This window comes from Rhinoraja longicauda, chromosome 1 (genome assembly GCF_053455715.1).
Source record: "Rhinoraja longicauda isolate Sanriku21f chromosome 1, sRhiLon1.1, whole genome shotgun sequence".
In the NCBI taxonomy this organism is placed as follows: domain Eukaryota; kingdom Metazoa; phylum Chordata; class Chondrichthyes; order Rajiformes; family Arhynchobatidae; genus Rhinoraja; species Rhinoraja longicauda.
This window is the reverse complement of record NC_135953.1, coordinates 26,142,923-26,170,004: the sequence shown is the minus strand read 5'-3', so window position 1 is coordinate 26,170,004 and position 27,082 is coordinate 26,142,923. Positions and strand designations below refer to the sequence as shown.

General features: G+C 41.6%; 1 protein-coding gene across 1 annotated transcript in view; it reads left to right on the top strand.

Moving 5' to 3' along the window:
- LOC144605887 (methyl-CpG-binding domain protein 2-like) overlaps positions 1 to 24,256 on the top strand; it is a 77,328-nt gene extending 53,072 nt beyond the window's left edge. Inside the window, exons 4-7 of the mRNA XM_078421574.1 lie at positions 6,440 to 6,530; positions 9,263 to 9,440; positions 15,380 to 15,508; positions 23,098 to 24,256. Of these exons, the coding sequence (XP_078277700.1) occupies positions 6,440 to 6,530; positions 9,263 to 9,440; positions 15,380 to 15,508; positions 23,098 to 23,137 (438 nt within the window). The 3' untranslated portion in view covers positions 23,138 to 24,256. The remainder of the gene's footprint in view (positions 1 to 6,439; positions 6,531 to 9,262; positions 9,441 to 15,379; positions 15,509 to 23,097) is intronic.
- Positions 24,257 to 27,082: the final 2,826 nt, after the last annotated feature.

Genomic DNA, 27,082 nt, shown 5'->3' with positions numbered 1-27,082 from the left:
CTTGGACATGTGTATCTTCCTGGAGTCCCACCATTCACTGGATATCCTAGCCACCCTAACATATTTTAGGATTAAGTACCATCTCCCATTGCTCTGTCCATTGTACATTTCAATATCATATTGTTGTTCTGGCTAATCTCACAATCAACTGCACAACAATTTTAATGTATTCGAAAGATTAATCAAAAAGGGCATGATGGAAACTGCCCTAACAAAGCCATGTCGGTTGTCCATGATTAAGTTTCTTTCCAAGTGCACAATAGTTCTGTTACCCAGCAACTTTCCTACCATCGACATTAGATTCATAATTTTCCAGCTAATTTTCGACACTTGCTGATTAAAAGGAAAATATATAAACAATGAAAGAAGAAATAAAGGCTTCTCAGAGTTAGTTGAGGAAGGATGTGAGAAGACTCGGCTTGATTGTAATTGCAACCTTGCATTGATTGGGATGAAAAGCCTATTTCTGTTCTGTGTATTCTTTCGCAATAAAATATAAAATTTGTTCGGCTCAACTTGCCCATACCAGCCAACATGTCCCAGCTACACTAGCCCCACCTGCCGGCATTTGACCTGTATCCCTCCAAATCTGTCCTATCCATGTACCTATCTAAACTGTTTCTTAAACGTTTGAATAGACTGTGCCTCAACTACCTCCTCTGGCAGCTTGTTCCATACACCCACGACTCTTTATGTGAAAATGTTACACCTCAGATTCCTATTAAATCTTTTCCCTTTCACCTTAAACCAATGTTCTATGGCCCTCCATTACCTACTCGAGGAAAGAGACTCTGTGCATCTACCCAATCTATACCCCTCATGATTTTAAACATCTCTATAAGATCCCTCATCCTCCTGTGCTCTGAGAAATAGAGTTCCAGCCTACTCAACCTCTCCCTATAGCTCAGACCCTCTAGTCCTGGGAACATCCTCTTAAATCTTCTCTGTGCCCATTTCCAGCTTGACAACATCTTTCCTATAACATGGTGCCCAGAACTGAACACAATACTCTATATGCGGCCTCACCAATGTCCTAAACGTCTGCAACATGACCTCCCAACTGGTATACTCAATACTGGTGAAGGCCAATGTGCCAAAAGCTGGCTTGACCACCCTATCTACCTGTGACTCCACCTTCAAGGAACCATGCACCTGCACTCCTAGATCCCTCTGCTCCACAACACTCCCCAGAGCCCCACCATTCACTGGGTAGGTCCTGCCCATTTTAGACTTCCCAAATATTAAATCCCATCAACCATAAACCACCCACTTTTGCATCATCAGCAAACTTGCTAACCTTGCATGCATGTTTTCATCCAAATCATTGATATAGATGATAAACAGTAACAGGCCCAGCACCAAACCCTGAGGCACACCACCTGTCACAGACCTCCAATCTGAGAAGTAAGCTTCCACCATCACACTCTGCTTCCTTCCATGAAGCCAATTTTCTATTCATTTAACTATCTCTCCTTGGATCCCATGTGATCTAACCTTCCAGAGCAGCCGACGTTGCGGAACCTTATCGAATACCTTACTGAAATCCATGTATACAACATCTACAGCTCTGCCCTCATCAACCTTTTTGGTCGCGTCTTAAAAAAACTCAATCAGATTTGTGAGACACGACCGCCCAGGTACAAACCCATGCTGACTATCCCTAATCAGCCTTTGTCCATCCAAATGCCTGTATATCCTATCCCTTGGAATACCCTCTAGTATCTTTCCAACAGCAGATGTTAAGCTCACCGGCCTATAATTCCCAACATTTTCCCTGCAGCCCTTCTTGAAAAGAGGCACAACATTGTCACCTTGTTGGGGGTGTACTACAGACCACTGAATAGTCAACGGGAATTAGAAGAACAAATATGCCAGGAGATTACAGGCAGCTGCAGGTCAAATAAGGTTGTTGAAGTACGGGATGTTAACTTTCCCAATATAGACTGGGAAAATCATAGTGTGAAGGGTTTAAATGCGGTGCAATTCCTCAAAAGTGTTCAGGAGAGTTTTCTTAAGCAGTATGTAGAGATCCCACACATGAGAGGGCAACACTGGATCTAGTGTTGGGAAATTGGGAAGGGCAAATTAATGAAGTGTTTGTGGAGGATCCTTTTGGGACCAATGACCACAGTTTGATTAGGTTAAAGATAATTATGGATAGGGACGGAGAGGGTCCACGTGTTGAAATGCTCAGCTGGGGTCAGGCCAACTTTGAGGGTATGAGAGAAGGTCTCGCTCAAGTTGACTGGAGCAGGTTATTTCAGGGGAAAGGAACATCGGCCAAATGGGATGTTTTTAAAAGTGTGCTGACGAAACCTCAGGATGTGTACATCCCCATTAGAGTGAAGGGCAAAGCAGGCAAACGTAAGGAAGCTTGGCTGATGAGGGAAATTGAGGCATTGGTCAAAAACAAGAATGATGCATGGGACAGGTATAGGCAGCTGGGATCAAGTGCATCCCTGGAGGAGTTTCGGGAACTAAGAAGTAAACTGAAAAAAGAGATCAGAAGGGCAAAATGGGGCCAGGAGATAGCTCTGGCGGGTGGCATTAAGGACAATCCCAAAAGATTTTATAAATACATCAAAAGGGTAACTAGAGAGAGAGTGGAACCTCTCAGGAATCAAAGCAGTCACCCGTGTAGAACCACAGGAGATGGGCAAGGTCCTCAATGAGTATTTCTCCTCTGTATTTACCGAGGAGAAAGACAGTAGGACAAGGAACTTGGGGCAGTTAATGGAAGTGTCTTGAGAGCAGTCAGTGTTACCGTCGAAAAAGTACTGAAAGTACTGTCGTGTATGAAAGTAGACAAATCTCCAGGGCCTGATCAGATATATCCGAGGACATTGCGGGAGCCCCAATTGAAATTTACGGGTTGTCCTTAAATACAGGAGAGGTGCCGGAAGACTGGAGGGTGGCAAATGTTGTACCTCTTTTCAAGAAGGGCTGCAGGGAAAATGCTGGGAACTATAGGCCGTTGAGCTTAACATCTGTACTTGGAAAGTTACTAGAGAGTATTCTGAAGGATAGGTTATACAGGCATTTGGATGGGCAAGGGCTGATTAGGAATAGTCAGCATGGTTTTGTGCATGGGAGGTCGTGTCTCACAAATCTGATTGATTTGTTTGAAGACGTGACCAAAAAGATCGATGAGGGCAGAGCTGTAGATGTTGTATACATGGATTTCAGTAAGGCATTTGACAAGGTTCTGCGTGGTAGGCTGCTCTGGATGGTTAGATCGCATGAGATCCAAGGGGAGATAGCTGAATGGATAGCAAATTGGCTCGAGGGAAAGAAGCAGAGGGCGATGGTGGAAGGTTGCTTCTCGGACTGGAGGCTTGTGACTAGTGGTGTGCCTCAGGGTTCGGTGCTGGGCCCGTTACTGTTTGTCATCTACATCAATGATTTGGATGAGAACATAAAGGGCAAGATTAGCAAGATTGCTGATGTTACAAAAGTGAGTGGTTTTCAGATAGTGAAGATGGTTGTGAAAGATTGCAGTAGAATCTGGATCAATTGGCCAGGTGGACAGAGTAATGGTTGATGGAATTTATTACAGAAAAGTGTGAGGTGTTGCATTTTGGGATGTTGAACAAGGGCAGGACCTACACAGCAAATGGTAGGCTTCTGGGTAGTGTTGTAGACCATAGGGATCTAGGAGTACAGGTGCATGGTTCCTTGAAGGTCGAGTTGCAGGTAGAAAAGGTGGTCAAAAAGGCTTTTGGCATTTTGGCCTTCATCAGTCAGTATTGAGTGTAGAAGTTGGGAGGTCATGTTGCTCCCTGCGTTGGTGAGCCTGCGTTTAGAATATTGTGTTCAGTTCTGGGCACCATGTTATAGGAAATAAATTGTCACGGTTGAAAGGGTTCAGAAAAGATTTACGAGGATGTTGCCAGGACTGGAGGGTGTGAGCTAAAGGGAGTGGTTGAGTAGGCTGGGTCTCTTCCATGGAGCGCAGGAGGCTGAGGGGTGATCTTATAGAGGTATACAAAATCATGAGAGGAATAGATCGGGTAGATGCACAGAGTCTCTTGCCCCGAGTAGAGAAATCGAGGACAGAGGACCTCAAGACTTAAGGTGCAGGGGAAAAGATTTAATCGGAATCCAAGGGTTAACTTTTTCACACAAAGGGTGGTGGGTGTATGGAACAAGCTGCCAGAGGAGGTAGTTGAGGGTCGAACTATCCCATCGTTTAAGAGGTAGGTACATGAACAGGACATGTTTGGAGGGATATGGACCAAGCGCAGGCAAGTGGGACAAGTGTAGCTGGGACATTGTTGGTCGGTGTGGGCAAGTTGGGCTGAAGGGGCTGTTTCCACACTTTATCACTCTATGACTATGTCCTTGGGTATATCTGATCAGGCCCTGGAGATTTGTCTGCTGTCATACACGATAGTACGTCCAGCACCTCTTCAACCGTAACACTGACTGCTCTCAAGACGTTTCCATTGACTTCCCCAAGTTCCTCGTCCTCCTGTCTTTCTCCTCGGGGAAAACAGAGGAAAAATACTCATTGAGGACCTTGTCCATCTCCTGTGGCTCCATAAAGAGGTGACCACTTGAATTCCTGAGGGGGTCTCACACTCTCTCTAGTTACTCTTTTCCCCTTTATGTATTTATAAAATCTTTTGGGATTGTTCTTGATGGTATCAGCCAGAGCTATCTCCTGGCCCCTTTTTGCCCTTCTGATTTCCTATTTTAGTTTATTCCTCAGTTCCCGAAACTCCTCCAGGGATGCACTTGATCCCAGCAGCCTATACCTGTCCCATGCGTCCTTCTTATCCTTGACCAATTGCTCAATTTCCCTCGTCAGTCAAGCTTCCTTACGTTTGCCTGCCTTGCCCTTCACACTAGCAGGGACGTACATATCCTGAGCTTTTGTTATCACAGTTTTAAAAACATCCCACTTGGCTGATGTTCCTTTCCCCTGAAATAACCTGCTCCAGCCAACTTGAGCGAGACCTTCTCTCATACCTTCAAAGTTGGCCTTACCCCAATTGAGCATTTTAATTCTGTCCTGCTAGAAGTAAATGCCAGTTGTTGGTTTGGTTTATTTAATGGCTTTTCTAACCTCCATCACAACTTTTAATTGTTTGAATATGCACTTTAAGATATCTTTTGAACGATCCCGCTCAGATTTAATCTTCTGCGTAACAAGTGACCTTTCAGTGCTTTCTATGACAATAGACAATAGACAATAGGTGCAGGAATAGGCCATTCAGCCCTTCGAGCCAGCCCATTCAATGCGATCATGGCTGATCACTCTCAATGAAATTGCACCTTGCAGTCATCCGTGTTTAATGTTTTCATGATTATTTCTGCATTCTGCAAGTTTATTACAGGTCCTCCCAAGTTTACGTGCGCCTGACTTATGTAGAGTCTGTACACGTGAACAAGTGATTGGGAGTCCAGCAGGGTGGATTTGCCTGCTTTTAATTTATTTAAATTGTTTCAATGGGTTCTCGGGAATGGAACCCTGTCTGTAATGTTCTCTTGTAATTTGTGAGAGTTATCCTTTTTATCATATCATCATATCATATCATATATATACAGCCGGAAACAGGCCTTTTCGGCCCACCAAGTCCGTGCCGCCCAGCGATCCCCGCACATTAATACTATCCTACACCCACTAGGGACAATTTTTACCTTTACCCAGCCAATTAACCTACATACCTGTACGTCTTTGGAGTGTGGGAGGAAACCGAAGATCTCGGAGAAAACCCACGCAGGTCACGGGGAGAACGTACAAACTCCTTACAGTGCAGCACCCGTAGTCAGGATCGAACCTGAGTCTCCGGCGCTGCATTCGCTGTAAAGCAGCAACTCTACCGCTGCGCTACCGTGCCTCATCTTTAATTTGGCATCTGCCCCAGGCCGCCCTCTATCCTCCCATCCCAGCAAATCTACCACTCAAACAAAACTGATGCCCCGTCCCTATCCTGCTTTGCTCACTCTTCCTGATTCTCTTTACATCGTTTCCCCAGGATCCTGTTATTCTGTACTTTACACATTTTCAGTTAATCATTCTGCTTTAAGAAACTAAATGCTTTATTTGTTTATTAAATGCAGCGATGTGTACTTGACACTGGAGGAATAAGTAAAACTGTTGCCACACTTCATACCTATTTCAAATGTCCACAAACAACTGAGGCCCATGGTAAAAATGGAGAAAAAAAATTGACTCTTACAAATAAGTTCCAAAGATTTCCTCCTTAATTTCCTCCTCTTTGAAAGAGGAAGGGAATTGAGTGACATGGGTCACGAGGCTAGATGGAAGATCTATTGGGAAAGGTTTTACTTAATCAGCACAATTGCTTTATTTTAAAAAAATCATCACTGACATAATCTCTATTTACTGATTTGTTTGCCTTTTAATTTACCTGATAGAAAAGAGAAAGTTCTTTTGGTTTGAAAACATTTTAATTTTTCTATTTTTCAATAGCTTTTTTGGGAGAAACGACTGCAAGGTTTGAGTGCATGCGACATTGCTGAACAGATCATTAAATCAGTAGAACTTCCCAAAGGGTTGCAAGGTAAGATCCACTGATGATGTGATAATCAACAGGATAATGCGATTAAGGCAGTTTGTCCCAGATTAGCAAATTACTTTCGTGCACAGTTTCTGATTGGCAATATTGAGTTTTTAATGGTTCTTTATCTTCTCAAAATCTTGGCTACTCTCATTAATAAACATTCCCAGACGTACTCAAGTATGTCTGGTCTTGAAGTTGTGATGTGTCAAAACGCTTACAGATGCCAATAAATCTTGATGTGAGGCAAGCTGAATAAAAAAAAAAAATTCTAAACTAACTTCTTAGGAAGTTCTTGGGCACTGGATTTGTAAAATTGAATTGCGGTCAGAAGTTTTCTATTTTCTGCTTAGTTGGACATGAAATTGCTTTTTTATTTTTGTCCCTGCCTTTTCTGAAAGTTGGTAATTTGTACATTTATTTTCATAGATTAAGTTATATTTGAGTTTAGATGTTGGGAGCCAGCAACACTTGGAGATATCAGAGTAATTAGCATTGATTTCCTGATCTATTCACAAGATCATTATATTAGACTGGTCAGGCCATTGCATCCTGTCCATTCAGGAGATTTCAATCATCCTTGGAGTCGTATAGTTATACAGCACGGAAAGATTACAATTGTACCCATTTCTATGAGTTTCTCTGGCAGCTCAATCTATATACCCACTACCCTCTATGTGGAAGAACTTGTCCTTCAGATCTCCATTAAATCGTACCCCTCTTACATTAAACCTATGCACTCCCATATTCAAGAAAAAAGACTATGATCATCCACCTTTTCTGTGCCACTCATTTTAAAAGCCTCTACAAGGTCACCCCTCAGCCTTCACTTCAGTTTTGGTCCATCCAGTCTCTTTGTATGATTTAAGCCCTCCAGTTTTGGCAACATTCTTGCGAATATTCCTTCACACAAACTACCTTAATCACATTCTTCCTATTATCATGGCAACCAGAACTGTACATAATGCTCCCCACGTGCGGTCTAAACAATGTCTGTACTGCTGTTACTCTTGTACCCGATGCCATGATCAATGTGCCACATTCCATTTTCACTACCCTGTCTACCTGTTTCACTTTCAGGGAACTGTGAGGTTGTACCTCTAGGTCTCAGTTCTACAACACTCCCCAGGACGTTACTATTCACTGCGCAAGTTCCGCCTTAGTTTAACTTCCCAAATGAATCACTTCTATGTTAAATTAAATCTTCCATTCTTTTTCCCACTTTCCAGTTGATCTAGATTCTGTTGCGATCTGAGACAACCACCTTCACTGACCATTCATCATCAATGTTGGTGTTATCTGTAAGCTTGATCATCATGCCATCTACAAAGTGATCTTTATCCTCCAATCTGAAAAATAACCCTGTGCCACTATCCTCTGATTCCTTCCATCAAGCCAATTTTGTATCCAGCACACCTTGGATCCCATGTGATCTAACTTTGTGGACCAGCCTACCATGCAAGACCTTTGTTATAATTTACTACCCTGGCCTTGTCAATCCTTTTGGTCATCTCTTCAAAAGTCTAGATCCAAGACATGATTTCCACACACAAAACCATACTCACTATCCCTCACTGCCTTTACAAATGCAGATGGATCCTGTCTCTCAATCCCATCCAATATCTTTTCCAGTACTAATGTCAGGCTCGCTGGTTCGCAGTATCTTTCTGACTTGTCCTTGCAGCCCTTCTTAAATAAAGGCACAGCATTAGTCACACTCTGGTCTTTTGGTTCCTCACCCATGATTAAAGATGATACAAAAATCTTTGCTAGGATTCTAGAAATTTCTTCCCTTGTTTCCCACAATATCCTAGGATACACTTATGCTGCAGGGATTTATCCACCTTGGTGCGCTTCAAAATGGCCAATACATCTTTCAAACTCTATATTTCAGAACATTCCCATTCTATTCCCTGAACTCCCTAGCTTCCATGACCTTCTCCATGATAAATACAGGTGAAATTAATTCATTTAAGATCTTGACTCCACACATGGACGATCCCATGCATTCTTTAAGATCCCTTTATCATTTTGCTTATAATACATTTATAGATTTTTTTTAGATTCTCCTTCATTTTAACTACTGGGCTATCTTGTGCCCCCTTTCTGGCCTCCTGATTTTCTTCTTAATGGTGTATCTATGCCTTTTATAGTCAACAGATTTATTTGATCCCATCTGCCTATACCTCACATATTCCTCTTGGCCAGAGTGTGTAGGAAACATATTCCTCTTGGCAAGAGCCTCAATATGCTCTTCCTTTATATACACACAACACACAAGGGCATCCACATTAACAATATATTTGCAGTGTAGTTACTGCATTACATGTGTAGGGGGCAACATGAGCATGTTACCTAGCAAGGGTAATTCAAAGGAGAAATGAAGAAGACACTGTTATCAGGCAGGGAAAATGGGGATTACAACTTTGATGAAAAGAAAATGGTAATAAGCTAATAGCAGCTTCATGAACAATTTGAAAATAATTATTACTAGCTTCTTTTGTCCCCCTTTGCCATTTCACTGTTGTCAACTCTATATGCCAAATTTACCAGAAGGACAGCACCGACTTATTGCTATTGCATTACCTTGCAAGAGAAAAAAAATAAGATCGTAGTTAAGCCGAATTAAATATACATTAAAATCAATTTAGTTGTAATATGATCTGTGATTGGAGGAAAATTACTTCTAAATTAGATACAACTATTAATTTCTATCTTTCCTTCTTTAAAAAAAGGTATTGGCCCTGGCAACACAAATGAAGCATTATTGTCTGCAATAGCAAGTGCCTTACACACCAGTTCTGGACCCATTATAGGACAACCATCTCCAGCTGTAGAGAAAAATCCAGCGGTTTGGCTCAACGTTTACCAGCCAATGTGTAGAGCATTTGTTGTCACAGATAAGGATATCAGGTGGGGCTCAAACTTCAAACAAATCTTAAATAAGAAAGTTACCTTTTGAACAGGGGCTATATTAGGTTGGTAATGTTACCAGTTCAGGCTGTAAATCATATGCAAGCTCGTTGGGTTATAAATTTATAGTTTCTAATAATCATGTTGTTTACTTGATACCATTATTATCTTGCGCCTCTCAGGATTCAGGATATCTTTATTTGTCATCCAAAAATCAAGTTTTTTGGACGAAATTTAGTCACCCACAGTCCAACAATAAAAGCAATAAAATAAGCAAATTACACAACCCCAACCAACACAAAAAGAAGAAACATCCATCACAGTGAGTCTCCTCCAGTCCCCTCCTCACTGTGATGGAAGGCCAGAATGTCTTTTCTCTTCCCTGCCGTCTTCTCCCGCGGTCAGGCTGTTGTCGTTGCCACGTTCCAGGCCGCGCCGGATGGTGAAAGGTCCGCAGCGGGCCGGCCCAAACCCCGCGATCCGGGGCGGGCGAACACGCTGCCGCTGCACGTCGGGGCGGTCATGGCTCCCGACATTGAAGCCCCCGCTGAGCAGAAAAAAATCTTGCGGCCTATTTCAGGCCGTGCCGGACGGTGAAATATCCGCGGCGGGCCGACCCAAGCCCCGCAATCCGGGGCGGGCGAACACGCTGCCGCTGCCGGAGCTCCCGATGTCGGCATCCACGCGGCCCGAGCCTTAGGGCGAGTCGCAGCCGCTCCCGCAGCCTCCGAGGACGGCCGGCTCCGCTGATGGCGAGTCCGGTCCACGGGCTCTGCGAACCAGAGCCCTGGAGGCCGCCAGCTCCAGGAGTTGGGCCGATGGTAGCCGTGCAGCACCCTCTCCTCCCTCACTCCCCTCTCCTCCCCCACTCCCCTCTCCTCCCCCACTCCCCTCTCCTCCCCCACTCCCCTCTCCTCCCCCACTCCCCTCTCCTCCCCCACTCCCCTCTCCTCCCCCACTCCCCTCTCCTCTCCCCTCTCCTCCCCCACTCCCCTCTCTCCCCCCCCCCCCCACTCCCCTCTCCTCCCCCACTCCCCTGGAAAAATAATGGAGGTATATGGATCATGTGCAGGCAGTGGCGATTAGTTTAACTTGGTATCATGTTTGGCATGGACATAATGGCCAAAGGGCCTGTTCCTGTGCTGTAGTGCTCTATGTTCTATAATACTTCACTGAAATAGTCGATGCTAGAGTTATTTTTTGACTGGATAAAACGATGAATTACCTATTTTATAAATTTTATGAACAAAGGATTCAGCAACGAATAAAAGCTGTTGCAAGCATGAGTGAATGTTATGGATGTGGAAAATTGGCGGTTTGAGTAATGGATATGTGATCAGAAGCTTACTTCCGGGTCAATTATATAACCAAGGTTTAGCTCAACTAACCTAGTTCAGCTTTAGATAGTTTCCCAAGAAAGGTATTAAATTTGTGATTCCTCCAAATACTTGAGCATGTAGACCTGCAGACTTGTGTGTTCCTGCACAACCTTTAAAATTGTACCAGTTCACATTTACTGTCTATTTTTCCTACAAAGCAATTTACTTCATATCTGATGTTTCATGTCTCCCCGTTTACTATCTGAATTCTCCTACTATCCTCACTTTCAACCTTCCTCATCTTGAATCTTTGAAATATTGTCCTTTGTAAGTCCAGGTTGTTAATATATCAAAAAGAGCAATGCCCTTGATAACAATCCTCAAATACTGTTCGCTTCTCAGAAAGCAGCTATTCATTACTGTCCTCCCTTTTACTGTTAACCAATTTCTTATCCTTAATCCTATAATACCAGGGGTTCAACAAACTTAAATGTGATATAGTTCCTGCTCACTTTGCTTGTGCATTTCTGCAGTTTCACAATCCTTTTGCTTAAAAGAAAGGCTACTTCACTGCAAACCTTTTTACTTTGAATGCATGATGAGCATGTAAGTGGAACATAGAAAATAGGTGCAGGAGGAGGCCATTTGGCCCTTCGAGCTAGCACCGAACAATTTTAAGAACTACATTGTTATAGTACAATAAAGCCACAAATATTGTGTCAGTTATAAAGCGAGGGTCTCAAGTAATTAAATGATTAATTTTAATTTGGAGCCAACCAATAATGATCTACTTCCTTGCAGGGTAGACTTTCCTTTAACAATTCCTCCTTAAAGTACATAAAAATGTGGGAATTCAGTTGCATTTTCCACTGGGGCATGTTTATTTCATAAGCAATAGGCTATTCATTTATTCTTGAAGCTTAAGCCAATGCAGCTATGCCCACACGAGAATCGTTTCTGGAAACTGAAGAATAAATGTGAAACGGAACAAGGCTTAAAAGTAAATTATTACACATCAATATTTGGCCAAAGCTGATTCACAAACCAGTTATTTATCATGACACATATCAGTAGTGTTGTTGGATTGTAAGGTTTATACTTGAGGTTTTTGTATTTGGCCTTAATGATAAGCAAACTGATGTATACGTTTTTCAATTGTGTGAAAATCGCGTTACTGTCCCTCATGCCAATTAAATGTTGTTGTAATGGCAGTTTCTATACCTTCTCAAAGTCCAACTTCGATAGGCATTACTGCTCGGGGATGGAGTGGAGGTATAGCTTATGCACACACCGTACTCTGAGATAACAAAAAAGAAACTTCCAAATGCTGTTTCTTGATTAATTGGTCTTTATTAAAGTAGCACAAATCAAAAGAGTATTTCATAACTTTTCGTTCTTATCAACTGTTTCTTCTTCAAACAATACAGTAAAAATTGTGTGGTCGTTACCGTGTGGTCCTTGTGAGTGTAGCTGGCGCGAGTGTGGCAGTCGTGAGTGTGGCAGACGCGAGTGTGGTAAAAAACTATTCTCTCCATCCTCCGAGACTAAACTGACCCACAATCTCTGTTGCTAGGCTAGCCTCCTCCCATGTGGACACTCCCCATTACGTATCAAATCACACCCACAAGCATGCAAAAAAGGCAGAAACTAGAAATATTAAACATAGCCATAATACAATGACAGTAACTAAATTAAGCGTAAATGGCTCCTACAGTTGTTATGGCAATTTCGAGGTTGGAGAGTAACATCTCAGGGTTTGTTTTGGTTGTTTTGACACACATGGTAGAAATTCATGGTAATAGATTAAATCAGCAAACAACTCACTTGGAAGTGCATCGGTACTGTTTAAAAGGAAAAGAATGTTCCTGCATAAAAATGGTACATTAATAGAGCTGTATTTATAGATAATTAAGCATACCCTACAGTTTTCTAATTGGCTCGAGGGATGCTTTGGAAATGGGTAAAACATCTGATGTAAGGAAAACAAAAGGAGGGCAGGCCTGGTGAACAGCAAAGAATTCAAGACCAGTGATATCACCCACAGATCTCAGTGCCTGGGCTGATCTATAAGTTCAATAAATCATATTTTTTTAACTTCGTAATTTAGAGATACAGCGTGGAAACAGACCCTTTGGCCCACTGAGTCCGTGCCACCGAGCGTTCACCCCGTACGCTAGCACAGTTCTACACACTGGACAATTTATAATTTACAGAAGCCAATTAACCCACGAACCTGTACTACTTTGGAGAGTGGGAGAAAACCAGGGCACCCGGTGAAAACCCACACAGTCACAGGGAGAACATACAAACTCTTCACAGACAGCACCCGTAGTCAGGGGATCGAACCCGGATCTCTAGCGCTGGAAGGGAGCAACTCTACCGCTGCACCACAGTGCCCCTTTTCTCTTTACTTTAGTTAAAAAGGAGCCGCCTAGTACTCTTTTAATTGTGTGCAGTTGAGGCTGAAAGATTAACATTGAGTGGTCATATTTTTTCACCAGCAGAAAACTGTTTTGCTCTTTCAACATTTATTATGACAGTTTGTAGATCTTGATCTTCCACGGATAAGAGAATTAGCAGGTAGCGTGCTTCTACAATGCAGTATGATAGATGACCCAAACTTCTGCTATATCTATATCCCACTTCCCTATCCTCAACTTATTTCTACTTTATCCTTCCCTCCTCTCACGTCACTGCACTGGCATTCTATGCCCCCATTTACCACCAGCATCCGATAGTCATATCGACCCATGTCCTTGCTTGTCCATTTCCATGATTTATGCTATTGCTTCTCTGATCCATTCTTCATTCTTTGCTTCTGAGACCGTTGCCAACAAATGAACCTGTCTTGCTCTGGCTCCCATTAACCCTCTGATAGAGCAAGTGGGGAGAAATAGATTATTTTAATTAATAAATCAAGAAATAATAGTCATAGGTATAAAGAATCTAGATGAGAAATTAAAATTTTGACTTGTAAGCTGCGCTACCTCAAATGCAATTGGATCCCTTAGGAATTGTGGGGGGAGGGGGGGAAACATGCCTGGAAGAGGAGTAATTTGCAGAAGATGTTTTACCTTCAGCATTTCTTTCAAGGAAACAACCTTTACACACTGCTAAATAGGACTTTCTGTCCTTTAAAACTAAGATTGCATATAATTCCATGATTCGTTGTGTGTTTCTGCTGAAGGAGACTGGTGAGAAGCTTGGCATTTATCTCATATAAAACTCAGAGTAAATTACCCTCTGTTAATCTTGAATCCCTTACAGTGACTGATTCTGGGCTAATAAATGTGAGGGAGCATTCCATCTTGCACATCCCATCAGCAAAATAAGTATGGGATCTAGCATGCATTTTCTTTTTGAATGACTATTGGATAGGTGACAGATGTTGCAAGCTGATATCATCCAATTTATATTTTAGATGTCAAACACACAGATATGGACAGAAGGGTGGATTTACCCAGTAGTCTAAAATACAATCAATAAAATAAAATCAATGACGAGACAGAGTACAGGAGTGAGAGCATTAAAAAATAATGAAGATGGTCTTACAGATTCTGTACATTGTTCTTGGAGGATGCATCAATTACAACAATTGGTAGCAGCATAACTCTTAAAGGTATTATCAATTGAAATGTGATTGGTATGTCCATTTGTGGTACAAATGGGAAATGATCTTTGTGTCTATAAAACATTTGTTCCTACAGTGCACCTGTTAAACCAGCAGATGGCACTGACATATTAAGCATGATAGATTTAGTCAAATTAAAAGCAGCCATTGCCAGAATATCAACTGTTATGGCCATGGTTCTTCAGAGAAAATTTTATTTTCTCCTTACAAACATTATACAGTTATCTTATCATCTGTATTTATAACCTGCCATGCCTGAAATAAAGATAGTCAAACAAATAATTTAGGCATTTGTATCCCTGATTCAATGCATAATTTGGCTTTTTTGTGTGGCATATTTAGAATCATGCAATCAAATCTCTCCTTTGAAATGGGAATGAGCCAACTCTACTCAACTGTTGGGTGATGTTTCAGGTCGAGACCCATCTTCAGACATTATATTCCATTTATGCAGGAATTTGGCTGTGTATTGATTTTGCGTATGACTTGTGATAATAAGTGTGATTGTCCTTGATGAGTTATTGGATAGTGAAATAACCAATTTTTGCAAAAGACAAAGAAGCAAATTTACTTTTGTCCTATTGTCCCCTATATTAAAAGAATACTGGAGGCAAGGATTTCTCTTAACATTTAACGTTATTTTACATGATCTTCAAACTCAAATAAGCAGCTGCAATAACATATTTTTAACTGCCAGTCTATTTTGGAACTATTGTAAAAACCAGTAAATGGCTGAGCCATCATGCGCCTGCAACATCTGATGAGTATAACCTTAAATTTTATTAAACTATCAAATCAATGCGTTGGATTTAATGGGTTTCATTGCATTCCAGATAAAACCTTCAGCATAGAGATATTGCAAGTACTAAATAAAATGAAAAAAATTGCAGATCAAAATCTGCAAATACTAAGATTGATTTTTGCAAGTAATTTCTATGCAGTTAAATCTGGAAAGCAAATCATCTGTAAAATTCTGCTCTATGCTATAGGAAACAAGAAGAACGAGTACAGCAGGTGCGAAAAAAGCTGGAGGAAGCTCTAATGGCAGACGAGTTAGCACGAACAGAGGAAATCACAGAAGAAGGACATGTGGAACAAGAGCAATATGATGCACATGGGTAAGATGTTAATTGCAACATAGGATGAAACAATGGAGTGGACTGGGTAGGCATTGCTGGTGTGCATTTTAGGATTACCACTTGCCTGGAACACAAATTAAGGTATATGGGTACCTTGGCAGTACCTAATTCCATACACTTTAAAATGGTGTTAACTCGTCCACTGACCATTCGGAAGGGGAAAAAGGTCAGTCGTTTTCAGAAAGTGAAAAGCTTTCACAGTTACCACTTAAAATTTTGTGACTTTCAATTTTCACTGTCTGTTACAAATGTGCTATTGGAAATTTGAAAGTTGAAAATATTTTTGTGATACATTTTGTTTTTGTTGCCTGCTGAGAAGAAAGCTTTCTGGATTTTTTTTTCACCTAACATTCAGTTGAACAAATGATGATGTATCAAGGAAAAATTATGAAAAATGTGGAGGGCAAATAGGGATGCTTTGAGATAATAGCAGCAATGGTTTTCTCTCAGCAAATTACCCTGCTCCAGCATAGTTTCAAATCCGTTGGTTTCTCAGAAATTCTCCCATTTACCAATTTGTGCAGAACTCACAGACATAACTCCATTTAAATGGGCAAATGAAATCAGTGGCATGATCGGAGGTAGCAACATATTTTACAGAAGTATTCTTTGGAGTGTAGATAACATGGCATGCAAGTTATGCTTCGTAAAGTCCAAAAAAGTATCGATGTTAATGAGCAAATAATCTGTTGCTTTGCATTTATTGTGGAGTAATTGTCCCATACTACTCTTCACCGTAGCACACAGGGATAGTTTATGTCAAGTGAAGAAAATAGGTGGTGTTTCAGTTTCCAGCCTGTAAGTACTGCATTGGAATATCAACTTGGATTTATGCTCAAGTCTTTTGAATGGTGCTGGAACCTAAAACACTTTGATTCCACTGAGCCATACTTGACATCTGTGCTTTTCTATTTTGTACTGGGACATGGAATACCCGTCACAAAAATACTTTTTCAGATTGATTGATTCATCCATTGTAAAACTTCTGTTATAAAAATAAAAAAAATTCTATTTACTTTTGTGGCCTTTAAACTTCAAGAATATTTTGTTTCCAAGGATCATAATAACGCTATAAATTATAAACATGAATTTGGAAATGAAAATGAACATAGTCACCCACTTTGAAAATGTGACCCGATCTCTCAATTTCTTATACCTTTCGTTCTCTTGCTAACCACCCAGTCAATCAAGCACTAGTGAAAGGTTAAAGGCTATTGCATTATAGAATATAGTCATTGGTTTATTGTTGTCACGTGGACCCATTATTCAGTAAAAAAACTTATTGCGTGCTATCTAGGCGAATTATACCATACATAAGTACATCAGGGTGGTACAAAAGACAAACTAAACAGTGCAAAATATAGTGTTACAACTACAAGGAGAGTGCAGATAATAAAAGTGTATGGGCCCCAACACGGTAGATTGCCATACCAAGCTCTGGTTTATCAAATATTATACTTTCTGTGGCACATCTGTTAAAAACTGGTACTTCATTGGAGATGTGCTTGATTTCCATCAACTTCTGAGAAAGTAGAGGTGATGGGGTGGTTTCTTGATCAGAGTGTCAATATAGTTCAACCAGGATAAATGATTGGTGATACTTACAACTAGGAACATCAAGCTCTCAAAGTACTTTATTGAATAGAATGGTCAGAATTGACCAGGAATAGATAAGTGAGCATAGTGGGGTTGATATTGCCTCAGGCTAAGGTTGATTGTATGTGATGATAGTAGATCCTTCTCTGTGAAGAGCACGCAAATAGTCATTGCGCTCTGGCATTATCTTGCTCAAAGATGTGCACCGTAAACCATGGAATAACTGTGAGGTCCAATCGCATGTGAATTATGTCAAGAGCGTTCAAGTCAAACGATCCCAAGCAGTAAAAGAAATCTATTTGCGATCTTCGCTAAGTCATTAAGGATGCCAAGAGAGAATTCCAGACCAAGCTAGAGTCCCAAAGCAATTGCACGGACACCTGAAGATTGTGGCAAGGCTTGTATGCCATAACAGGCTACAGAGCACAGATGGGCACTTTCATCGGCAACAACGGGTCCCTCCCCAATGAACTCAATGCATTCTACGTCCACCTTGAACAACAGGATGGTGGATGAACCTCCAATCTCATCTGCCATTCTCGTGTGTGCTTGGACCAATGTTTACTGTGGCTGATGTAAGATTGACATTTATGAGAGTGAATACATGGAAAGCTACTTGTCCAGATGGAATCCGTGTGTCCTCAGGCTCATCTGGAAGTGGTGTGCATGGACATCCTTAACCACTACCCCATCCTGAGGTCACCACCTGCTTCAAGGAAAGTAAGGTGGCGTGCCTTCATGACTACCGTCAGTAGTTCTGACATCCACCATCAAGAAGTGCTTCCAGAGACTGGTGATAGCGCACTCTAACTTCAGCCTGCCAGCCACCCTAGATCAACTGCAGTTTGCTTACACACAGCAGGTCCACAGCAGACATCATCGCCCTGGCCTTTGGCATCTTCAAAGATGGATTTCTGGAACACCTAGACAACAAGGATTCCTACGTTAGACTCCTATACATCGACTATAGCTTTGTCTTCAGTGCCATAATCCCATCCGAACTCATCCTCCGCCACTGGATCCTCTACTTTCTGACTCACAGATCCCAATCAGTGAGGATAAGTGACAATGCCACTTCCACTATAATTCTCAACACCGGTGCCCCGCAAGGATGTTTACTTGGTTCTCTACTATACTCCCTAGATATTCATGGTGGTGTGGCCGAATTCAGCTCCAATTCCATCTAAGGGTTTGCAGATGACACCACTGTGGTAGGTAGGATCACAAACAATGACATGCTGGGATATAGGAAAGACACAGAGAGAACTTGGTGTCAGGACAACAACCTCTCCCTCAATGTAAGCAAGACAAAGGAGATAATAGACGTCAAGAAGCCTGGTGGAGTACATGTCCCAATCAGCGTGAATGGTGCTGAAGTGGAAAAGGTTGAGAGCTTCAAGTTCCGTAGCATTAATATTATTAACGATCTGTCGTGGACCAACCAAACTGATGTGACAACCAAGAAGGCACATCAACACCTCTACTTCCTTCAGACACTGAGAAAATTCAGCAAGTCTCCAATGACTTACAAATTTCTATAGATGCACGATTTAAAGCATACGGTCTGATCGAATCACAGCTTGGTTTGGGAACAGCTCTGCCCCAGATCTCTAGAAATTGCAGAGAATTGTAGGTGTAGCCCAGTCCATACACAGACCAGATTTCCCACCATTCACTCCATCTACACTTCAAGCTGCCTCAGAGCAGCAGCCAAAATAATTAGACTTGTTCCATCCCGTCATTCCTCCTTCTCCATGCTCCCGCTGGGCTGAAGGTATAGAAGCATGAAAGGCTGCACCGCCAGACTCTGAAATAGCTTGTTCCCCGTGTTATCAGGTGTGAATCATCCTTCAATAAGCTAGGGTACTCTCTGACTTTGCCTATGGAATTGATGTGCTACAATGCTGAGAACTATATTCTGCACTCTGTATCTTCCCCTTTGCTCTATCTGTTGTACTTGAGTTTGATTTTATATTTATTTTTGGTATATTTGATCTGATTGGGCAGCATACAAAGCAAAGCTTTTCATTGCACATCATCAAGATTTTGGTTTATTATTGTGAAGTACACCAAGGTGCAATGTGCTATCTGTTGCAGAGTTTGCACATTCTGTCTGCATATTTGTTGCTCCATCTCCCATTTGCTATTGGGGTGTCTATTATACAATCCTATTAGAGTGATTGCACCATTCGTATTTCTAACTCCAACCATACAGCCTCAGTGGATGAATGCTCCAAATGTCCCTTCTTAGTGCTGCCATGACACTCCCAGACCAAGTAGTGCAACCTCTCCTTTTGCCTCCCTGTCAATTATGTCTGAGACATCGAAACCTCGGAAAATTGAGCTGCCAGGTCATATCCCCCTCTCAATCACGTCTACACAATGACCAGAACATTATCATCCCAAGCAACAATCCAGGTTCTACGTTCATCGGCTTTTCCCTAATATTCATTGCATTGAAATAAACGCACTCAGCTCATCAGCATCACCATATTTCTTTACCTCTCCATGCCTGTCCTTCCTTTGAGATTTACTGGTGCTGATCTTTACCTTCCCATCGCTCCTTCCAATTTCTGACCTACTACTCTGGTTTTCAACCCTCTGCCTCTCTAGTTTAAATGCTCTCGAGTATTGGTACCAATCCTGCCTACAAGGATACTGGTTCACCTGAAGTTCAGATGCAACCTGTCCTTCTTGTACAAGTCATCTCTTCCTCAGAAGAGATCCAAATTGGCTAGAAATCTTAATCCCTGCTCTGCACTAATTCCTAAACCACACATTCTTCTGCTCTATCTTGCTATTTCTACCCTTACTAGCTCCTAACATCGGGAGTAAACCAGATATGACTACCCTTGGAGTGTCCCCCGGGGCTGTGCCGGGCCCAGCAACCCTACCGATCCGTGGACCTGTTGGCGGACGGGGAGTGTCCCCTGGGGCTGTGGGCAGACGAGGGAGGGGACAGGGAATAGCCACTGATCTCGGCCCCATGCGTCCAGCGCACTGCAATCGGCGGCAAGCAGCGGGGAACGCCGACGGCCATCTTGTTGGACCCTCTGCCGCTGCGCTGCCTCATGAGAGGAAGGTCAGGCGCAAGGCACACCGGGACGGGCGCTGCTGTCCCCGGAGGGTGGGGTGGGGAGCGCATTTATTAAAGTTTATTAGGTTAAATGTTTTTAAAAAGTAACAAAAGTGGATTTATTCAGACCGCGGGGGAATGGTGAATAGGGTGGGCCTAAAATTGTTGTGCTATTCTGTACCGTTGTGTACCATTTTGTTCTGGATGAAAACTGCACAAAGAAATAAACATAAGGCACAAACATACAGGAAGTGGGGAACAAACAAGATGAGAGGTTTTGCAATGTGTATATAGACGGACGGACAGACAGACAGGAAACAGGCCCTTCGGCCCAACTCGCCCACACCGGCCAACAATGTCCCAACTACACTAGTCCCACTTGCCTGCGCTTGGTCCATAACCCTCCAAACTTGTCCTATCCATGTACCTGTCTTACTATTTCTTAAACGATGGGATAGTCCCAGCCTCAACTACCTCCTCCACTTTGTGTGAAAAGGTTACCCCTTGGATTCCAATTAAATCTTTTTCCCTTCACCTTGAACCTATGTCCTATGCCACTTTTTTGAAACACTAGTCTTTCTCATGAAAGTTGATGTTAGATTGATAACAAAAACGAGGGCTCGGCTAGCAAATCAAAAATGAGAGGACATGGGTTTAAGACATTAGGAAGGAGGTTTAAAGGGATTCTGAGAGGAACTTTTTTTGTACAAAATAGTTGATATCTGGATCATGTCAAAAGAAGTGGTGGAATCAGATACAATTACTAGTTTAAGAGACATTTAAGCAGACACAAAATGCTGGAGTAACTCAGCGGGACAGGCAGCATCTCTGGAGAGAAGGAATGGGTGACGTTTCGGGTCGAGACCCTTCTTCAGACACATCAGTTGGCGAAGCATGGAACGATATGGTTCTAACGTAGGGGAAATGGGATTAGTAGATGGGCAAAAAGATTGACAGATGTGATGGGCTAAAGGGCTTGTTTTTGTGCAGTATGACTCTGACATTGATGTTAGATGGACCACGTTATTATTTCCCTCCCTTCCAAATGATGTAAAGATTTGTCACCAAGAGGTTTGAAAAAGTTATGATAAAGGTAAAGCAATGCAACCTTCTAATCTACTTCATTTATAGCACCCTGGGGTGGCACTAACATGACTACCTTAATGTTCCTTTTCAAAGGACGTCGCAACAACTGGGGCACTCGAGATTGAAAATTGCAGTCTAAAGATTTTCGCTTGGTTATGTACAGAATAGTAAAACAAAATCAAGAAATGGTTCAAATTGACTCTGTGGGGAGTGTAACTGGATTACAAATTCCCTGTAAAATATATTCCACCTATGGGTAGTCCCTCTCTGCAGTCAGTTTTGACAGTAATAGTTTTAGTTTATCTGTACATTGGCTAACTAAGAGTCACTACTTTGTGTACAGTCTTTAGTAAATTGATTTTCTGCCTAATGGCTAAGTAGCATTAATTATAAAAATATGATTTGAACATACATTGACAAACACATACCTATTACAAAAAATATATTTGGGTTGCCTTCATGCAGAAGAGAATGAAAAATTGGTTCCTTCCTCCTATTTAGTCTAAGCACTACAAAGTTTGGTTGAAAAAGTAGCCTCCAGATTACATTTAACTTCCCCAACACTCATTTGAGAATGGTAGTCACAATAATTTATAACTGAAGATTATCCGTGAAAATATGAAAAGTGGCAGAATAAAATTTACTAATTAACACTGTGAAAGGATAATAATGTATTTTGCCATTGATGTATGAGGAAGTAGTCTCTAGTATTCAAGTTTTCCAGTTGAGTTTGTTTATAATTGAAAGTTCATTATATTTTATTCATCATGTGCATGACATTAATCTAGGAAATAATGAAAAATCAGAAGATATTCTTTTAACATGATAAATTTGTAATTCTGTACATTTGTTCTGTAATAAGATCCTAGATTAGCACAAGATAAGGCAGGAGAAATGTGCTAGACCCAAATACTAAATAATTTATATTCAATTGTATTTGCCCAGCTATTCAGCATAACTTAAGGTAATGGGGCGAATCAGGATGCTTAGTGATAGGACCGAATGAAGCAATTTGGTTGATCTCTCTTGTATCTGCTTCTTTTAAAGACTAGTTTGATTAAGCCTGCTTTTGTGTTCTTTTTCATAAGTGCACAATTTTTGTCTATTTCTATCACTCTGGAATTGGCTTCCACCACTCGTTTTCCAGTTTGCATTCCAAATCATATCTAACTGTAATTATTTCATCATTTCACTTCACCTCGGGATCTTTTGTCAACTGCCTTGTATGGGTTGCTCACCCCTTTGTCATTGGAAGCAATCTCTCATCGAGTTGTACAGTGTGGAAACAGGCCCTTCAGCCCATCTTGCCCACACCGACCAACATTTTCCATCAACACTAGTCCCACTTGCCTGCATTTGGCCCAGATCCCTCTAAACCTATCCTATCCATGGTACCTGTCTAATTGCTTCTTAAATGTTGCGATAGTCCCTGCCTCAACTACCTCCTCCGGCAGCTCGTTCCATACACCCATCATCTTTTGTGTGAAAAGGTTGCCCCCTCAGATTCCTATAAAACCTTTCCCCCTCCACAAACGTATGCCCTCTGGTTCTCGATTCCCCCAATCTGGCCCAGAGACTCTGTGGATCCACCCAATCTATTCTCCTTATTAATCAAAATCTCTCATGGTTTTGAACAACACTATTAAATTAATTCTTCAAGGATAACATTAATGGACAATATTAAGAGAGAAGTATTTATTTATTAAATACTTCGGGGAGAAATTTGTTGGTTTGGTTAAAAATACTACCATGTTGTGTTTTTGCAACTGATTTTGTCTGAATTGCTGTGTTTTTTTTGTTACTTTTACAGAACATTAATCTCAATTTGCACTCAATCTCAAACCTATTAATTCAAGACAATGCGCAAGGACGTAGGATTGAAAGAAATCAGTGCAACTTGAACAAAGACATCAAGGAATCCATTGAAAATGGATCAGTGTACTACTTGGACCTTTTATTATACTTTGAAAATGGTTGAATTGGCCTGAGAGGCAGTATGATTTATATAACCACTTCAATGTTCATTGAAATGTGTGGAAATTTATGGCCTCTACCGTTTCCATTTTTACCATCATGTTGAAAAGGGCAGAATATTCTCACTTTTGTGCATTGGATTCTGGAAACAATTGTGCTCGATCCTTGATTTCGACAGAATTCTGAAGCCTTCCACCAACCATTGATGTCTAAAGAAAGCAATTCTGTTTTTTTTCCCCACACAGGAATTGATATCTTTGATTTCAGTTGTTGGCCCACTGAAGCAGCATGATTTACTTGGAAAGAAGAAACATTGTAGCTTGAATATGTATTTGCAGCCTCCACTTTCTGAATCTTATTCGTTCTTTCATCCCTCCCACATTACCCATTCTTACCCATTCCCACTAAACTAACCCTCTGAACTGTTAACGAGGCCTCCTACCCACCCCTTTCCCAATACTCCAACCACCACCATTACTGGAAGGAAGATGGCTGATATTCGAATCTCATGAATGACAAGATAAACAGCAAAAAGTTGCAACAGGCAAATCTATGTATCACAGTATGAACAGATAATTCATACTGTTAATTTCATAAAGAAATACAAGGTTCCCCAATGGTGGAAAACTTGCAGTGTTACAAGGCTGAATTCAACATGATATTTCTTTTGGGCATCAGATTCTGTATAATTATTGAAATATGTGATAAATATATTTTTAAAGTTAGGTCCTTTTCTTTGGTTCATAATATCTTTGTAAAAGTAATGGATTCTGTGACACTGTGCAATGTAACATGCTCTTCTAGATACCAGAAATATTTTTTTTGTGCTGTATATAAGTAATTTGTCCATTTATCATGTGGCCTGGGATAAACCATGGCTTTATTTCTGAGTAAAACAAAAAAGGATATATATATAAAAGAATATATAATTATTTACTGAATACACCTATACAATCTATTATGGCAAAATAAAGGAATTGGTTTACATTTGGCAACTTGCTTGCATTGTCTATTGTTGATGGTAAACTGTTTCATTGAGGTTGATGAACTTGCATACATATCATAGTATCAGTATTTTGTTAATGTTGATTCTCAAAGGTAGTTCTGAATAGTTAAATGGAACACAAGGAAATGCAAATGGTGGTTTACAAAAAAGGTTGTTACAGCAGTTTGTGTCTACTTCTGTTTAGTTTAGAGATTCAGCGCGGAAATAGGCCCTTCAGCACACCGAGTCCGCACTGACCAGCAGTCCCCACACATTAGCACTATCCTACCCTAGGGACAATTTTTACATTTCCACCAGGCCAATTAACCTACAAAAACGTGCATATCTTTGGAGTGTGGGAGGAAAGCGAAGATCTCTGAGAAAACCCACGCGGTCATGGGGAGAACGTATGAACTCCGTGCAGACAGCACCAGTGTTCAGGATCGAACCCGGATCTCTGGCGCTGTAAGGCAGCAGCTCTACTGTGGCACCACCGTGCTGCCCTGGTTCTTGGAGAATGTGTTCATGACAGGTATTGTGGCTTTCCTCTGCTCTTGCTCACAGCCTTTCAACATTGTATTTACAAATAAACAGACAAAAGTGCCACTTTCAAATTGAAGATAATTCTGCTATCATGCCATCTGTTCTTTGGAGCAGAAAATTGTAAAGATAGTGAATAAAAGGATTATAATCTAATATTGGAATGATATAATGTGAAAGCCATGGGAGCATTCAGGTGGATATTTCAAAATGGAAAGTGGTGGAAGTTGAAACATGGTAACTATTTGGTCAGTGAGCTGGTTTTGTTCATATATTTAAACTTGTGTAACAGATCTGCCCGAGTTATTTGCCTTTGAATCATTTCATTGTATACTTATACCTAACAAAAAAAGGCAGTGCGATTAATCCAGCCACCTACCTTTTTAAAGGACAGAATTTTGTAAATGAGTACTTATGGAAGTGGGAGAAATGGTGAAGTGGGTGGATTAGTACAAGGGCAAAAGGGAAGGGGTTTTAAGACTGGTGGGTTTAGTGAGAAAGTTCTGGGAAAGGGTTCACAAGCAGCCAGTGAGATCATGTCTTCCAAGCAGCTCCCATTAGAACTTGGAGCTACTCGTCATTGGCCATTCATGTTCCCACCACCAAATGCCATAGAAACATAGAAACATAGAAAATAGGTGCAGGAGTAGGCCATTCAGCCCTTCGAGCCTGCACCACCAGTCAATATGATCATGGCTGATCATCCAGCTCAGTAACCTGTACCTGCCTTCTCTCCATACCCCCTGATCCCTTTAGCCACAAGGGCCACATCTAACTCCCTCTTAAATATAGCTAATGAACTGGCCTCAACTACCTTCTGTGGCAGAGAATTCCACAGACTCACCACTCTCTGTGTGAAGAAATGTTTTCTCATCTCGGTCCTAAAAGACTTCCCCCTTATCCTTAAGCTGTGACCCCTGGTTCTGGACTTCCCCAACATCGGGAACAATCTTCCCGCATCTAGCCTCTCCAACCCCTTAAGAATTTTATATGTTTCTATAAGAACACCCCTCAGTCTTCTAAATTCCAGCGAGTACAAGCCTAGTCTATCCAGTCTTTCTTCTTATGAAAGTCCTGCCATCCCAGGGATCAATCTGGTGAACCTTCTCTGTATTCCCTCTAAGGCTAGAATGTCTTTCCTCAGATTAGGAGACCAAAACTGTACACAATACTCCAGATGCAGTCTCACCAAGGCCCTGTACAACTGGAGCAGAACCTCCCTGCTCCTATACTCAAATCCTCTTGCTATGAATGCTAACATACCATTCGCTTTCTTCACTGCCTGCTGCACCTGCACGCTTGCTTTCAATGACTGGTGCACCATGACACCCAGGTCACGTTGCATCTCCCCTTCTCCCAATCGGTCACCATTCAGGTAATACTCTGCTTTCCTGTTCTTGCCGCCAAAGTGGATAACCTCACATTTATCCACATTATATTGCATCTGCCATGCATTTGCCCACTCGCCTAATCTTTCCAAGTCACTCTGCAGCCTCCTAGCATCCTCCTCGCAGCTAACACTGCCACCCAGCTTCGTGTCATCCGCAAACTTAGAGATATTGCATTCAATTCCCTCGTCCAAATCATTAATATATATTGTAAATAACGGGTCCCAGCACTGAGCCTTGCGGTACCCCACTAGTCACTGCCTGCCATTCCGAAAAGGACCCGTTTATTCCTACTCTTTGCTTCCTGTCCGCCAACCAATTTTCTATCCACCTCAACACTGAACCCTCAATACCGTGTGCTTTAAGTTTGTACCCCAATCTCCTATGTGGGACCTTGTTGAAGGCCTTCTGAAAGTCCAGATATAACACATCGACTGGTTCTCCCTTATCCACTCTACTAGTTACATCCTCGAAAAATTCTATAAGATTCGTCAGACATGATTTGCCTTTCATAAATCCATGCTGACTTTGTCCGATGATTTCACCACTTTCCAAATGTGATGCTATCACATCTTTAATAACGGACTCTAGCATTTTCCCCACTACTGATGTTAGGCTAACTGGTCTATAATTCCCCATTTCCTCTCTCCCTCCCTTTTTAAAAAGTGGGGTTACATTAACTACCCTCCAATCCTCAGGAACTACTCCAGAATCTAAAGAGTTTTGAAAAATTATCACTAACGCATCCACTATTTCTGAGGCTACTTCTATAAGCACTCTGGGATGCAGCCTATCTGGCCCTGGGGATTTATCTGCCTTTAATCCATTTAATTTACCTAACACCACTTCCCGACTAACCTGGATTACCCTCAGTTCCTCCATCTCGTTAGACCCCCGGTCCCCTGCTA